At 32.6% G+C, this 17,452-nt stretch overlaps 1 protein-coding gene across 1 annotated transcript; it reads left to right on the top strand.

Moving 5' to 3' along the window:
- The first annotated feature begins 7,717 nt into the window (after nucleotides 1-7,717).
- On the top strand, nucleotides 7,718-14,907 carry LOC125848592 (GTPase ERA-like, chloroplastic). Its single transcript, XM_049528476.1, has 9 exons — nucleotides 7,718-8,162; nucleotides 8,817-8,962; nucleotides 10,718-10,858; nucleotides 10,935-11,048; nucleotides 11,502-11,627; nucleotides 12,903-13,001; nucleotides 13,121-13,222; nucleotides 13,869-13,949; nucleotides 14,179-14,907. The coding sequence occupies exons 1-9, from the start codon at nucleotides 7,748-7,750 to the stop codon at nucleotides 14,263-14,265; spliced, it is 1,311 nt and encodes a 436-aa protein (XP_049384433.1). The 5' UTR covers nucleotides 7,718-7,747; the 3' UTR covers nucleotides 14,266-14,907.
- Nucleotides 14,908-17,452: the final 2,545 nt, after the last annotated feature.

Below are 17,452 nucleotides of genomic sequence, written 5' to 3'. Positions count from 1 at the left end.
TTTTCTACTTTAGCTGAAAATATATCTTTCTTACAAAATTAACCACTATATATAATCCTATAATGTTATGTACTTGTCAAATGGTTTTTTCAGTTTACAGTTGACTTGACTATGTGTTTTGTAGTTTAAATTGAAAAGTAAAAGGATGGTCATACTTTGCCTCCAAATTAAATTAAATTGAACCGTGTGGACTTGTACAAGTAGGAGAAATAGACTCATTATTTTTTCTAACTATGGGAATTTTAGTCGGAAACAACATAAAAGAAAAATGCATAAATCTACCTTCTTGTTTTTTGGGAGCAAAGAAAAATCGTTTCTTTCTGAGTGAACCATGCAAGATATGCCTATTCATGTGCAATAGCTCGCAAACCACATATATAGGAGATGTAAACCACACTAAGAGACGAGCTAGCTTACGAACTAAAAAAATATAAATCTCCGATAGCGATGAAGCTGACTGTAGTTACAATTTACTTCCACATAATCGACTTATTTTCCTTTTTGTGCTACTTATCTTCTAGGCATTTGTTTATTATGACGACTTTCTTATGGGTAATATATACTTTTAAGAGGTATACAGAGTTGTAGAGACGATATTAGCATGCTTTTACTAAATAAATATTTTTGAAATTCCAATGAAGAAAAAAAAAAAGATCCTGGAAATCATCCATCCCAAAAGAATATATTTTATGAATTTGAGATAGAAAAATTAAATTCATGTGGTCTAAATCTAAAGTAAAAAAAATTGTACTATAAAAGTTACTTGGACCAAATAAAAAAAAATCTAGAATACCAGTTTCTCAAATTAAAGACCATTAGTTTTTAATTATTTTAATGCTTCTATTTTGCACTAATTCATAATCTATGGTTCAAAGAGAAGCTTAGGAGAGTCAAACACCTTTAGGTGGCGTTATGGATTTGGTTTGATTTGCCTTGTGGAAGAATTGATTGTCAAAATGTGTTAGTAAAATATTTATAAAATAGGATTAGTTTATTCATTATGTCTGGATTAAGTTGTACTGCAAATTAAATGCGGAAGGACCTGAAAGAGCCTTGTATTTAATTCCGTTTGTAAGTTGAACCCTTATACTTATGACTTTGTCAACTGAATCTTTAAACTTCTGAAAGACAATATTTTAAGCCATTTTCTCATCCTATGTGTGCGTGTGTAGTACACCTGTTTACACATGGAATTCCATGTCATTCTTAATGACATATAAGAAATTAAATGTCAAAAAATAAATAATAAAACTATTTTTCATATTCTGGAAAATTTTGAACATAATATTCTCCATATTTGCTCTCAAATTGAGCACCAAATTCATGTCAAATGGGTGAAATTCTTACCTATTTGACTTTAATTTCACATTCACATAAACAAACCCAACAAATTTCCATTACAATTTTGAATTTATTTCATAAAAAATCACAAAACCCATTTATTTTTCTTGAAGCTTCATCAAGCATATTAATGAAGTTTTTTCAATTTTTAAAAACCCACTGTCACCCTTCACATTAGCTCATACAAAATTCAAAAAATACTCACGAAATTGATATTTTAGGGTGGAAATGTGGAAAACGAAAAGGACTACAAGTGATCTTGATTTGCCACAAAAGAAGAAATTTTTGAGAAAATATTTCGGGATGGTGCAGTAAGAAGAAGAACGGAGTGAAAATAGTATGTAAATCCATAAAAAAAAAAGAAGAAGAAGGGAATGAGAAGAAGAAATTTGGTTGGGTTGGATGGAGGGAGGGACAGTGGCGTCTCTACGAAGAAGATGACTTACCATCTTTCTATTTTTTGGCGTTCTTTTTTAAACTTTTTTTTTAATGATGTTTAATATAAAATATTATACTCACTCGCCTTAACACGCGTGAAATTAACCATTATTCCAAGTCAGCAATATTGGTGCCACATGTATTCAGTCAATGGTCAAAAGTGTTTAAAATATTGTGTTTCAATAAGTATAAGAGTTCAGTTGACAAAATTATAAGTACAAAAATTCAACTTACAAACAAAGTCAAATACAAGAGTCTCTTTGATTATTCTGCCCAAATTAAAAGTCAAAAAGTTCTGCATCATTTTTTATTTGAAAAATCAAAATCATTTTAATTTAATATATAACTGAGTTTAATTGTGGAAAAGTATTTTGATACTCCCTCCGTCCCTATTTACTTGTCCATATTTCCTTTTTTGGTTGTCCCTATTTAGTTGTCCATTTTGACAAATCAAGAAAAGACAATAAATTTTTTCCTATTATACCCTTATTTATACTTCTTGAAAATTGTAAAAGTGTATGTTGTTTCCCTCCAATTTATTTCACTTGAATTCAAAGAAGTGGTTGTAATTTTGAAGTGACAAGTTGTCATAAGGGTAAAATTGTAACTTCACTGTGCTAATCATTGTTGCCTTAATCTGTGTGTCATTTCTAAAGTGGACAACTAAAAAGGGACGGAGGGAGTATCAAACAAGAATGCTTTTTTTCTAGATGTACCGTATAGCCAAGGAAAGAGAAAATTAAAAATTATACTCCCTCCGTTTAAAAAAACATGACCTCCTTTTTTTTTGATTTGTTTAAAAGAGAATGACCTTTTTCCTTTTTCGGTAATATTTTATTTTCAGCCATCCACGTGGCATGTTTAAAATCATAAGATTAAAAAATAATTTTTTTCATTTGACAAAACATTAATTTAAGACCACAAAATTTAAAAAAATTCTTTATTTTTCTTAAATTACGTGTCAAATCAAACTAGACCATTTTTTTTAAACGAGAAAGTATTATATCAAGCATATAATTGTCAGAACGAATACATTGTCAAAAGAATAATATGCTTTTAATAGAATGAAATATCAAAACTTGTAGTCAAGCATTGACTGTGTCCCAAATCCCAATCAAATGATTATTTCATAGGATATTCGCAAATACCAAGAAAAACTTAAATGTACATAAACAAAGAATTGTATAATACAATTAGCATAACTAACTATTGTAATGTGTCAATTTTTATGCACATCAGTATACCCTTGGATAGTTCGAAACGTTTCCTACGTAACTATACAAGTGACGAAAAAAAAAATCTCAATAAAATGGTCACATGTATATATAATAATGCATTGATATTTTATAAATAGTATATAACTATGTATATATATATAAGGCCAAACACATACACAACCTCTCAAACTTGCCCTCATTTTTCATTTTTGCACTCCAACTTAGTCTTGCTTCATTTTAACCTTTAAACTCCATTTTTCTTGTACCATTTAAACACTAATACTAATTTTTATAATTTTTTTTTATTTATATTCTTCAATTGTAATTTTTTATTTTTAAAAAATACACATGTGTCTGTTAATTTTCGTAAAAAAATTAAACATTCGCGAACGAACATAAAATTTTTCAAACAATAATATTATTTTTTGAGATTTCTCTGTATTTTTGCATGAAAGTAAATTGACGAAAGTTCTTTGATTTTCTTTCTTAAACATTCAATTAAATTAAATAACACTACTTATTTATTATTTCTTATCGTCTAGGCTATCTAAATTTAACGCAAATACTCACTTTTTATTTTTAATAAGAATCAATGCGAATAAAAAAACTCACCTTCAATACGAGTAAAAAAGACTCTTGTTCATTGCTAATAACACTACTAAAAAATGTTAAAACTCGACTGACTTTAATTTGTTAGATTGTCGGTGATTTTTAAGAAAGAAAATCAACACAATTTCGTCGATTATTTTTCACATAAAAATACATAAAACTCTTAAAAAGAAATTATTATTTTTTAAAAAGAATTATTTTTTGTTATTTTTTATTTTTTTTAACTAAAATTAACTGACACATGTCGATTTAAAATAAGAAGTTGCAATTGAAGAATATATATATAAAAATAAAGAAAACATAAAAATAGTATTTTGTGTTAAAATGGTACATAAAAAATGGAGTTTAAGGGTTAAAATGGAACAAGGCTAAGTTGGAGTGCCAAAATGAAAAATGAGGGCAACTTAGAGGGGTTGTATATGTGTTTGGCCTATATATAAAGTATAGCTATATGTTATAGATGTATATACATCCATACATGTTGTTTATATACTATTTACATATACATATTTTTTTCAATCTCAACCAAGTCAAATCTCCTCTAAACAATTATAAATTTTAGATATGAGCTCACGGCATGTCGAATTTTAAAATTAAGATTTGAAACTTGAAATGGCTAATGAAGTCTTTTAATTCTGACTAATTCAAAATCTCTTCAAAGAAGTCTCAAATTTCGAACTCTCTCGATGTTTCGATTCATTTGACAAATTATTCACTCAAAACGATATTTGTTTGAGTCACATCGAATTTTAAAATCAAGCGCTTTAGGGATAATGGAGTCTTTCAATCCCGACCAACTCAAAATTTCCTCTTTATAGTTTCAAATTTTAGATATGAGCTCCTCTTTACATATTGAGTTTTTCTGATATTTTTCGCTTGTCAAATTTTAAAATTGAATTTTGAAAAAGTTTTAATGGCTCAACGTGGAAGAAGGAGAAGGAAGGAAGGAAGAAAGAAGAAATTTTGACCCAATACATATTTTGTAAAGTATATTGTAAAGTATCTTCATTGATTTAGTAATAGAACTAGATGGCGTCATGCGTGCTATGCACGGGACCAATAATATATATGATGTATTTTTTAGGCTAATAATAGAGTTTAAGTTGTAGAAGCAATAGTAGACTATACAAATCCAACAATAAAATGTCTTTGGTATTATATTCGATAGTCAGATTTTGATGTGCACTTGAAGATGACCTAAAACTGTCTACAACAAAAACAAAAAACAAAAAAAAGGGAAAAGAAATATCAAGTCCTAGGAACGAAAATGGCAATTCCAATAACAAATTAATCATCCAGTACATCCGTGAAACCTATTGAGTTTAACTAAAGCAATAAAGAAAGCAAGGAAAGTGTCGAGCAATATGTTTTGCAATTTCGGATCTAAAAAGTATAGATTAAAGATAACTTAGCTTATCATACAACTTTATCCAGTTCTACCCTTCTCTCTATCTGGTTTGAGACTCTAGAAACTCATGTTAGTCCCCTTTTCCAACTGCATCAGCCCTTCTTTGGTTGGTACCTTAGATTCAGTAAAAGGTTTTGATTATCATGTGATGCACAGACACATGGTTGAGACGGACAACTGGTACAAACGATGATGGTTGAAGGTGCAAATCAAGTGTTGATAAGTGCTCAACACACAGGAACACGCTCAACATTTAGATATCTAAATATTTTTCACCTTTTTTCAAGAAGTGGAAGTGCTTCTCGTATAGTAATATCAACTTGTTTTGGGAGTCGTGGCACGCACCAAAATGATGTAGGTTACTCTAGGCAACAACTGTTGGTTTTTTAAGAAGGCTATGTTTCGCAGAATCTTATTTTTTCATAGGGATAATGGTCTGGAATTACCCCAACTTTGGTCGGATTTGCTGTTGAGATACTAAACTTTCATAAGGACCTATAACCTCCCTAGACTATTTAATACCGCATTTTTTACCCTCTGAACTATTTAATAGTGTATTTTAAAGGTATATATGTGCCCACGTGGACACATCATTATTTATAATTTTGTATTATTTTTTATGTCCACGTGGGCAAATATATATGTTTAAAATACGGTATTAAATAGTCTAGAGAGGTAATAGGTCCTTATGAAAGTTTAGTATCGCAACATCAAATCCGACCAAAGTTATGGTATTTTTCAGACCCTTATCCCTTTTTCATACGTAGTGCTAGTAACAACTCTTCTCTTCTATCAGAAGATATTTGGCTATACGTATCACAAAGTTTAAGTTTCTCCGCAACGTTCATTTTTTCTGCCTATAAATACCTGTTTGGTTCTTTCGAATTCTTCAGCTATGCTGGTTGAAGTAGGCTTTTTTTAACTTGTAGATATTTACAAACCAAGTTATGCACCACTAATTTTCAAGCCGAAAAGATAGAGTGCTCGCTTGAGCAGAGCTAAATCAACATTATTGTGACAATAATAATAATAATCGCGAAAAGATTGAACATACTTTCCAATTTGAATAGCTCACATAGACGTTTTTTTTAAATTTCCAATATTTGCTAATCAAGCAATATCACGTATGATATGTAGAAGAGTAAAAAGACATTGTCATTAAGTAAAGAATTGGGAAATGAAGCATCCAACGTGACAACAACTATTTTTAGTCATGCAGTGGAAAAAGGGTACATACATCATGAATACTCTGTTTTTCCTCTTAATAAATGGCCTCAAATCGAAGATACTAGAAAGTTATTGCTGCAAACCCAAGCATACATATTTCCAGAGACCCAACAAAAGTTCAACTTTGCTTTATTGTTTGAGGTCGTTGAAATATGCTTTCTACCAAAGTTGAAAATGAAATACTAATAAATATACAAAACTTACTCAAAATTACATTGTTGATCAAAACAAAACAAAAAGAATATCAATAAGAAAATAATTGATGATAATACCTTGTGTGTTTAGTGGCCCAAGTCTTAAACAATAGTGCCAAAATTACTAAAATAAAATAAATTGACTTTCTTCTCAAATTGACTTCACTCAGTTTGCTGAAAAGATAATCCCGCTATAACCTGAAAAGGAAAATGACAACATGAAACTTCAAATAAGTTAAGCAAGGCATATTATCAAACAACTTGGATGCATAATGAACTTTAAATTTATGTCATCTTTGATAGCTTAGATTTTTGTCAAGACATCTAACATTACACTAATTAATTAGTTACAAAAGACAACATTCATCAAAGATTATACATGTGCAAATCGGACAACAAACATGCATGAGAAATATTAGCTAGAAACTATATAAACAACTAAAATACCCATATCAAATTGTGATTAATTCTTCATAATAAAGCAAGACCAAGAAAAACCCAATCTATATTCCTCAAAGTAAGGTTGAATATGAAATAATTGAAGTGAGCAATATGATAGAATCTCGGAAGAACAAAAGCAAGGCAAACATAATAGTAAAAGAATTCATCCTAATTCTCTTAAAATCGTCGGTGAGTGAGAGATTCAGAGAGTATAGAGTTCAATACTTTCTTTGCCAGGGAAGAACAAATGCAGAAGAGATCAGAGGATAATGATGACGAAGAACGAAGAATACTGTCTATGAGGAGAATGGAGATAACATTGGAGAAATCGTAGATGAAAGAAGGAAGAGAAATAAATTTATCTGACGAAGAGAAAATCACCCGTACACGTGGAAAAGAAATACTAATACACATGTTCATTCAATGATTACAAAGAGCAAGTTGATAGTACAATTTACAATACTCTTTGTACAATACTCTTGTTGCAGTGTTCGTACATACAAAGTGCCATTTCTAAATATTAGTAATATTAAGAAAAAAGACATTTATATATAAGAAGAATAAAAGAAAAGTATTAAAGGATCATCTTCCTATATAACAAGGATCATAACCTAAGTCAGCTTGCAATAGACTCAAACATTTCATTGAATATTTATTGTTTCTTATCGAAATGCATATTTTAGACGTATCAAATATTGTGTATAGTTGGGGTACTAATTTCATGCAACAAGAGCAAATGTACAAACATTACAGAATACAGTACAACATAATAATGCACATATTTCCATAAAAAAATGAAAATAGAAGAAAAGGTTGAGAAATACAAGGCCGGTTAAATTAGTACTAGGAGTAGAGCAGTCCACTATCCAAAGATGAGAGCGCTATGTCTCAACGTTTCTCTATTCACAGCGACTCTTGCCAAAAATTACACTCCTCTTATCCACTCCTACTGTAACTGCTCTTCCCCTTCCTTTCCCGGCGATAATGGCCGTTTCCGGTTACGCGTCACCACTACTCGCCGGAGAAACAGCAAGTCGGAGATTTTTCTCGGCGACGAAGAGGAAGTTGAAGCAGGAGAAAACGATAAATTTTCCAGCATAGCTGAAGAAACTTCTAGGGCTATGAGAATGAGGAGGTCTAAAGGCGTTGTAGACACAGAGGAAGAAGAAGACGATTCGTCGATGTTGCTATCTCTGAGTGTGAAACCAGACCGAAACATGGCTTTACTTGATGATTATGAAATGGAGGAGCTCGATTTTGTTCCTGAAAATCCTAATCATCGCAGTGGTTTGTTTTTCTCCTTTTCTCATTACTCTCTCGGTTTTAAAATAGTTGTCAGGTTTGCTTGTCTACAGTCAATTTGATTAGTTTTCAAGTCTAAATTAGACTAATTTGATATTTTAGAATTAAAATTTAGATATTAAAAAACTATACTAGAAGTACTATGAATAAATCCTAATCTTTCTCGTAACAATATGATGAATAAAATACTATCTTAAAATATTGGTCAAAATTCATATGTTTGACTCTCAAAAAGGATTTGTGACAAGTATTTTGGAATGGATGGAGTATTGGATTATGCTATTGTTAGTACAAAGAATATTTGGCACTTTTTGCTTCCGGATACTAAATCTATGTGAATTTGAAAAATATTTTAGATTAGTCTTTTTTTATTGTTGCTACTCACTGTTCAGGGATGGTCCTCACTATTCGCTTCCCCGGATTCAAAATAATTGTATTTTGAGCAATATTTTAAAATATATATACTTTTTATCATCTTCGTGATTAGGACAATTGCAATTTGAAGTATTTTTTCATGTAGTACCATTTTAATAGGAAAAGTGTATGTGTAGGTAAATGTATGTGAAAGTTTTATAAAAAAAAAAGGGTTAATGTATGTGAAAGAAATTGAAATTAAGCAGAAAGTGTGTGTAAATGTAGGATATGTGGCTGTGCTTGGGAAGCCGAATGTTGGGAAAAGTACACTTTCCAATCAAATGGTTGGGCAGAAACTGTCGATTGTTACTGATAAACCTCAAACTACTCGTCATCGAGTTCTTGGAATATGTTCTGGTCCAGATCATCAGGTTTGGAATGTTCTTCTATCACTATGTTTCTGCTGAGCTGCAACATGTCTCAGTTTATTTTATGTCCGCATACTTCTTGGCTGACTCATGATGTGAAAATGTGGCTTACACATTGCTTAGTAGCTGCAGAGCTTCTTTTCTGATTGAACTTCTATTCTGATGCTGCAATTATCTTAACTTTGTTTTAGTACTGCTAGAGTCAAATAATGATTGCAACATAAGTTTCTTTTTTTGTCATTGCAATGGAAATTGTTTTTTTTGGTAGTTGTGCCTAGTTTTCTAAAAAAGAAAAAAAGATTTAGGAGTGATGGCGTCACGCCCTGAGCCTACTCCCTGGACGTGGCCAGCACTCGAGAACCTTTGCTGGCCCCAAGCGAACCCTTGGCCTTGCTCAACTCTCAACGAAAAACTTACTCAACATTAGATGAACTCAAAAGTAATGCCTCAACGTTAGATGAACTCAAAAGTAAAGCTTTTACTCAAAATAATAAACTCAGAAATGTATAAGAACACTCAACTGGCCAAAAGAAGGCACCTCGAGTCTCAAACATTAACAATGGAAATGAAAAAGACTCATGAACTACTATTGTCTATCTATGAAGCCTCTAAATGACAAAGATGGAAGTCAGGACAAGACCTTATACAAAATAAACTGGGATATTCACCTTATCTATCAACACAGCAGCAGCAAGAAGGCGTCATCACCCTATACAAAATAAACCTGGGCTGGCTCCTTTTACGTCTAGAAGGAGTCAAGCAAATCTAGAGTATCATCTAGGCAGGATTCATCCTACACTAAAAAGAATTTTTTTGATGATATGTGATCCTATTTGCCTTTATCCACAATGTCCAAAGTGTACAGAGGGAAGTTCTCCAAACTAGTCTGTGTTTTCTCTATCATTTCTGCCTGCCGCCTATGTAGTGCTTCTTTTAAGCTTCCAGGCATAATCCACCCTCCGTATATGTTCAAGAACATACTCCATAGTTTTCAGAGCTGGTTGCAGTGTAGGAAAAGGTGATTTACAGTCATTCTCAGGGGTGGAGCCAGGTAGGGCTAAGGGGGTTCATGAACCCCCTTCAGCGGAAAAATACATTGTTTATACATGGTTAAAATCATTTTTTATGTACATATAATAGATGTTGACCCCCTTTGAATTCTGGGTGTGTTTGCTTTTCATATTTGGAACCTCTTAGTGAAAATCCTGCTCTGCCGGACTGCCACTGGTCACTCTTCATAAAAAACAATACTTTTGCTTAGGCCATTGGTGCTTGAATATTGATAAGTTTTTATGCAGAATGTATTGTCTAGTTAACCCATTTTTCAGTGCCTAACACTTAACAGTATCTGTTTATCAAAGTTATTGATTACTCAATCTTCCAGCTCAGTTATGTTACTTTTGCTTGTACCTGTGAGAAGGGTGGCAAGCAGGCTGTTCTTTTTGGTAGAAATTTTTGTTTCTTTGAATTTTTACTATTGCCAGAAATAGGAAGAGTTCTTATTTTTGACCTTCTGGTTTTCCTCACCTTGCCTGTGCAGCTGTTGTCTGTTATTGTGTTAATTGGTTAATCCTTGTTACTTAAGCATGTTTTACTCTTTCACACAATCTGCAGTTTATCATATGTTATTAATATGCAATCCTTTTCTAGTTATTGCAATTTGCAATCCCATATCTGTTCCCTAGACTTCAATTTTTTTTGCACATATGTTATCACCTGTCTCAGACTCATGAGCCATGCCTGGATGTTCCCATGCAGATGATACTTTATGACACTCCCGGTGTCATAGAGAAGAAAATGCATAAGCTAGATACAATGATGATGAAGAATGTCCGAAGTGCAGCTGTTAATGCAGACTGTGTGCTTGTTGTTGTGGACGCATGTAAGGTTCCTGCAAAGGTATGATTCTTTATTGTAAAGAGCCATCGAGGAAATGTGTTTATCCTTTTTAACTTTTTCTAATTGCTTCTTTCAGATAGATGAAGTGTTGGAAGAGGGTGTTGGAGACCTAAAGTATAAAGTACCAACATTGTTAGTCTTGAATAAGAAGGACCTAATCAAACCTGGTGAAATTGCAAAGAGACTTGAGGTAAGGTATCTGTTGATTGTGAGATCATTTATTGTGCAAGTCCTACAAAGAGCCTCCACTTATTCTAGTCAGACAAAGTATAAGCGATTTGAGTCAAGTCAGTCAACTAATTTAATTTCTCTGTTGAATCTATCAACTTCTTGGCAATGGCTATTATCATTGGAATTGAAATAATTTTGCTGATTGATTACCTTGTCCAAAAGAAAAGAAACAAAATTTTGCGTTTTGGAGTACCCATTTTTACAGTAGTAATATATTGGTGTTGAAGGGATAGAGGTTGATCTACTCTTGTAGCCTATATGGTCACATAAAACATGGAATTAGCCTGGTGACAAAATTATGAATTTGAGACATGAGAAAAGTTGTTGAACTTATTTAGATTGGATATTTTATTGATGAACTTAATTAGTCAAGTAGTTTAGATGTTCTGATGCTAAGTTTTCTTCCTTTCAGTGGTATGAGAAATTTACGGACGTTGATGAGGTGATACCCGTAAGTGCGAAGTATGGTCATGGAGTAGAAGATGTCAAAGACTGGATATTATCTAAACTTCCTCTTGGGCCTGCTTATTATCCCAAGGTGTACATATACTATGTCTCAATATTTATTCCATTACCTCTTTTCATTGACTTCTTTCTTGAAAATGAGGAAAAATTCATTGGAGTCACTGCAACTTTGATCTGTATGATTTTGGTGGCATTTAACCTTGTCGAAATCTGTTGGTGTCAACCACTCAATTCGGGCATTAGACAAATGACATCTATGTTGCACTAGATAATTGCTTTTAAAAATGACAGTAGATTGCATCCCTCAGCTCTCCATGCAACTATGTTACCAATACTGCCAAAACTTCTATATGTAACTTTGATTCCATCTCGTGTTTTCTCTAGTTCTTTTGAACTCGCTTTTTAAATTGAAAACTATGATATGTATGTCATCTGGAAGTGACTGCCATTTTCTAAAATGGAGTGCGTCTTGGTTTTTTCCTCAATATTATACAACTGATACACTTCCAGCTTTTTTGTACTTTAACACTATAAAAAATCAAAGTCAGCATTGATGCACACTTAAATTACACCTTAAATTAATTTAATCGATGTGCATTTTCAAGTCTGTTGTCTATAACCACATCAAGGTGAATCATGTCTTTGAATAGGTAGAGGGTAGTATGGAAATCCACCAATCTGTATTGGGTGAAGGGGGTTGGAGTTGGGTAGCAGAGGGTGAAAGAATTACCTTATTCAATTTGTGCAACTATTATGATAATGCAACCTGCAGGAGTTGCAATAAAGTAGGAGAAGAGTTGATTGGTCTAAGGTCTAAAAAAAAAGAGGAGAAGAAAGAAATGATTGCTATATACTATATACCTTCTAGATGAGTCATCCCTTTGGTATCGGGGATGTTTGAATAGTGTAGCATGGACACTGAGAAAGTACAAGGATAAAAATATATTTTCAGTAGTTTACAGTCTATAACTGATATTGATCTTCACATGTATTAGTGGACATTGTCTTGGATTTGATTTTCCATAAAAGATTCTCTCTTTGCACCCCTCCTCTTTTTCTATGTTTTGCCTAGAGATATGGAAGATCTTTTTTTTATTCCCAGGGTGGGGTAGCTCAAGGTCTTTAACCTGGGGGTAATACTATCTTTTTTCCTCATATGCATGATATTGACAAGTAACTGCATAGATATCTTGCTGCCATTATCTTGCATGCACAACATTATTTCAAAATGAGATTGCTTAATGCATTAAAGTCTTGTAGCAATATTAATCTTTATCCTCCTATAAGCTATAATGATGTATAGTAATTGCCTAGGTCAATTAACATGCCCATCTCATCCTGCTTTCAGGACATTGCCAGTGAGCATCCAGAAAGATTTTTTGTGGCTGAAATTGTCAGAGAGAAGATATTTCTGCAATACCGAAATGAAGTTCCTTATGCATGCCAGGTAAAAATGTGTTTGAGAATTTCAAGTTGATTGGTGAATGTTATTTGCTTTTAGTTATCCTTTAGGGATTTACTTCATCATTTCCTAGTTTTCCACTAAATCTGCCATATACTCTGCAGGTTAATGTAGTTAGTTACAAGACTAGACCGAATGCGAAAGACTTCATTCAAGTCGAAGTTATAGTGGAGAGAAACACCCAAAAGATCATCCTTATTGGGAAGGTAATAATCATCAGTTAGTTTTTGTATGTCATCTGTGTTTGTTATTTGAGATATGCTTTATAACAGAGAAAGACCATCCTTTTTCTTTATGCTATATCAGATTCATCCTTCTTTTATAAGCACAGTAGACATTGCAACTCTGGAACTTATGTATACTGTAAATAAGCAGTGTCCCACCCTCACCCTCTCCTTGGACTTCCATCCGGCCTCTATCTATCAATCTAGACTTCAATTTAAACTAGAGTTTTCATTTGTATCCATTGTTGAGTCATATAATGTCCCACATTACATATAAAAGGTCGTCCAAAAGGTTTTTAAGGGTATTGTACTGCTTCACCCATTGCCTTAATGTTTTAGATTGGACGCCTAGGTGCTTTCACATATGTAATAGAGCTAATTAAGTTTTGGGAAAGCCCTTTCCCACACTTGTAAGTCCAGATTGAAGTCCAGGAATTAACTCCAAAAACAGGTTACACATGCAGGAGAGTGTTTAGATATAGAGTGTCCTATATCGGTAATTAAAGGGCATTTAAAGGGGCTCACACAAGTTTTGTCTACTCTTTCCGTTGTCTTATATGGAGGATTTGAAATTCCCTATGAAAACAATATGTATTCTTGTATTACATGTCTCTTGATTTGTTTTCAGGAAGGGAAGGCTTTAAAGCTTCTTGCCACAGCTGCAAGGCTTGACATAGAAGATTTCCTACAAAAGAAAGTTTTTCTGGAGGTAATTGTCATGATAATCTGTCTTTACAATGGATTCCAGAGGATATTTGGGTACTCTTACATCACAGTACTTCAAACTAACGTGCTGCACTCTTATATTGTAATACTTCAAACTAATGGGCTGCAGCTGCTTCTTCCTACTTTCTGCTGATACATTTTTTGCCTAGGTACAACTTTTGAGATGCTCAGCTGGAAAAGGTGATTCTCACGTTAATTTTTGGTTGAAACAGGTTGAGGTGAAGGTGAAAGAGAATTGGAGGCAAGATGAAGGTCTCCTGAAGGACTACGGCTACGGGGGCCATATTCAAGCTTTGTGATTTGGAAACTCTGTTTTGAACTCTTAATGGATGGAATGTGAATGATGATCAGTAGCTCTTGATACTCTCCATGATGAACTAGCTATAGTTTCTATAAATGTTTCCCAAAGTACAGCAGGCTAAGTAGGCAAACGGGATTTTGTGAAAGTTCTTGATGTCAGGATCAGGTATCACAATTATCCTTGCGGAGAGATCATGATGTAAATGCACCAGATCTCATCTCAGCGCTGCCAATCTCATTTCTGATTAATGTAGTTGTCCCTTGAGGGATGCCGTTGAAGGGAAGAAGAACTTGACAGAAGATGCAGGTGGCTGCCTGCTCAGCAAGTTAACCTTACGCGTTCGTTCTGTCTTTACTGCTCAACTGTTTAACGAATATCGCAATGTTAAGATGTACTAATTGCTGCTGTGAATTGGAAAAAGGTTGAGAGAGGTGTATTGCTTCATTTCTGGCGGGAACTGATTGACATGACTGCAAAACCTGTTTTTGTGCACAAATTATTTTGTAAATTTTTATTTGCAGTAGAGATTTTTGTAGGAAGTAGTCTTCAGCTGTCACAGGATTGGTACATTGTCTTTCACATTTCCAAAGTTTTATACAGGTGTGTATTTAATTATTGTATCTTTGACATTTTCAATCTTTTATGCTACTGTAATTGTTTATTCTAGGCTCGACTCTTGAGAGCCACTTCGAGTAGAGGCAGCGTTGCGCATGATGTAGGCCTCCATGGTAAAAAAAACACAATTCAAGAGGGGTTACAAGCTCATCTGCTGGTTCTGTTGGGGTATTCAAAAAAAAATTATTTATATTTTATTATTATAATTAAAAGTAACTTTGACCTAACTGATGTATGAAGGGATGTCAACGGAACTTGTGTAATACCACCAATCTTGATATGCAGAGGGAAAAGGTAATCGAACAAGTTCTTGGTGATAATGGTTCTTTTTGGAGTCAAAATTCGAGTCTCTTTATCATAACAAATAAGAAATCTTTAATCTTACATGCAAAATATTACTTATGTCCCTTCAACTTTATCCTATGCAAAGTGTTGAAAGGTTCCATAACCCTAAACCCACAACCGTTGTAAGTTAATGGTCATCTTATCACTTGTATGGCATCTCCAGCTAGATATCCCGAAGAAAATTATATAACTGGACTTCAACAGAGTAGTATTTGTTCCTAGATATTTTGAGTTATTATAGAACAGTAATACTGAATTACTGATGACGTAAATACTGATGATGCTACATCCTAAGGTCATTCTTGCATAACACACATACTTATTCTTTTTGGGGAATATTAGGAAGAATAGAAAACATTTAGCCTATATTAGGTACCATAACTACAATTTAATAATTCACGACTACACTTTCCTCAATTCTTGTTGTTCATCTGATTTGTATAATTCGCCTAATTTGTATAATTCATTTCCTGATTGTATAAATCCAGAATAATGTATATGTTTACCCTAGTTATTTGTATACGATTTATAAAAAATTCATAATAAATTAACTTGTTTGTATATTGGCAAACGAAATATACAAATGGAGGTCTGAAAAATTCTATGTATAAAGACAGAATTTGTATATACTTACCCTATTTGTATATTCACAAGTGAAATATATAAACGGGCAGAAATATACAGATCGCAACCTCCATAGCAAACGAAACTATAGTTATGGAGCGCAGTTACCAAAACTATAGCTATAGAGCCTTATTATGTCTATTATGTTTGTTATTTCTGAATTAAAAAATCTTTTTGTGTTTCTTACCCGGTGTCCGGAGCCCAACTAAATCCGGATTACGGCAGGGCCATTCAGGGGCGGCGCTCCCAACATTATTTTCTCCATAACACATACTTGTAATAGGCAGGACCGACTCAACAAGATTGGGGGCCTAAAGCCAAACCTTAAAGAGGGGCCCTGATATTTTTTTTTTAATTCTTTTTTTCAAAAAAATAATAATCATGTATATATTTATTTAAAATATATTTTTCTAGCCTTTTTAGATGTGAAGTCATTAATTACTGTTTTCTAATCGATTTGTTTTAGTATTTCCTTTTCAATTGATAATATAGCTAATGCATTCAATCTCACATTGTTGATCTTAGATAAGATTTTATCAATTTTAGTTTCGAAAAACTTCTTTCGGCCGAGGCAATAGTTACAGGAAGTGTTAACATTATTCTATAAGCAATATATGCATTAGGAAAAGAAACAAGTCTTTTTATTTGATTGAGTATTTCCATTAAATCATTATCTTCTACTTGTATTATTTCTCTTAATAATAACTAAAACGAGAATATATATACTTTCTAACTAAGAATATCAACAATAACAAAATTTCAAGAAAAATTATAAAATAAAGTTAGAATAATAAAACCTAGCTCACGAATTTGATAAGTTGATATAACAATATTGAAATAGTGTTGTGTTCCTTCAATATAATGATTGCTTGTTGCACTTCTTAAAATTTTGAAGAAGACACTCAAAAGCAAATTTTGTTCTTTTATAACTTTTAAGCAACAATAAATCATTTTTTAGGAGAGAGTTCAAAATTGAGAATAAAAATAAGAAAATAGAGAATAAAAAGATAAGTATAAGGTAAATAATTATATAAGGTCAAACTTTTAGGAGATAAATTAGGAAACACAATTTTCCACTTAAGAAAATTATTTTCAAAAAATGTTTCATTCCCTTAGAAAAGTGGTGAAAAAACTAATGGTTATTTTTTTTTTTTTTATACTTCTTACATGTTTTTTGTTAATTTGAAAATACATAAAATTTTAAGTAATATGTATAAGTATTTTTTTAAAAATTGGGGGCCCCAAAAAAGATGGAACCCCAAGCGATAACTTTAGTGGCCTAGTGATTAAGACGCCCTGGTAATAGGTGAGATAATAAGAAGGGTTATTTATTTCCATTAGTTTCTGTGGGCTCACCAATCTTGAAGCTTTGAGCTCTCCTAAAATTTACACCCCACAACAATTAAATGTAATTGAGTTGTGTAGATTAAACTTGCACAACTAGTGAAATTAGGATTCCTTGACATGCAGAAGAAAAGGTTAATTGAACAAATGTTGCATGTTCTTTTAAAAAGAGTTAAATTCTGTTTTCTAATAATCTTGAAAAATATATATTGAATATAATGGAAAATTATTTCAAGTCTTCAACCACATTTTATGGT

This window comes from Solanum stenotomum, chromosome 12 (assembly GCF_019186545.1).
Source record: "Solanum stenotomum isolate F172 chromosome 12, ASM1918654v1, whole genome shotgun sequence".
Lineage (NCBI taxonomy): Eukaryota > Viridiplantae > Streptophyta > Magnoliopsida > Solanales > Solanaceae > Solanum > Solanum stenotomum.
The sequence above is the reverse complement of the archived record's forward strand: the minus strand, read 5'-3'. Positions and strand labels throughout refer to the sequence as shown.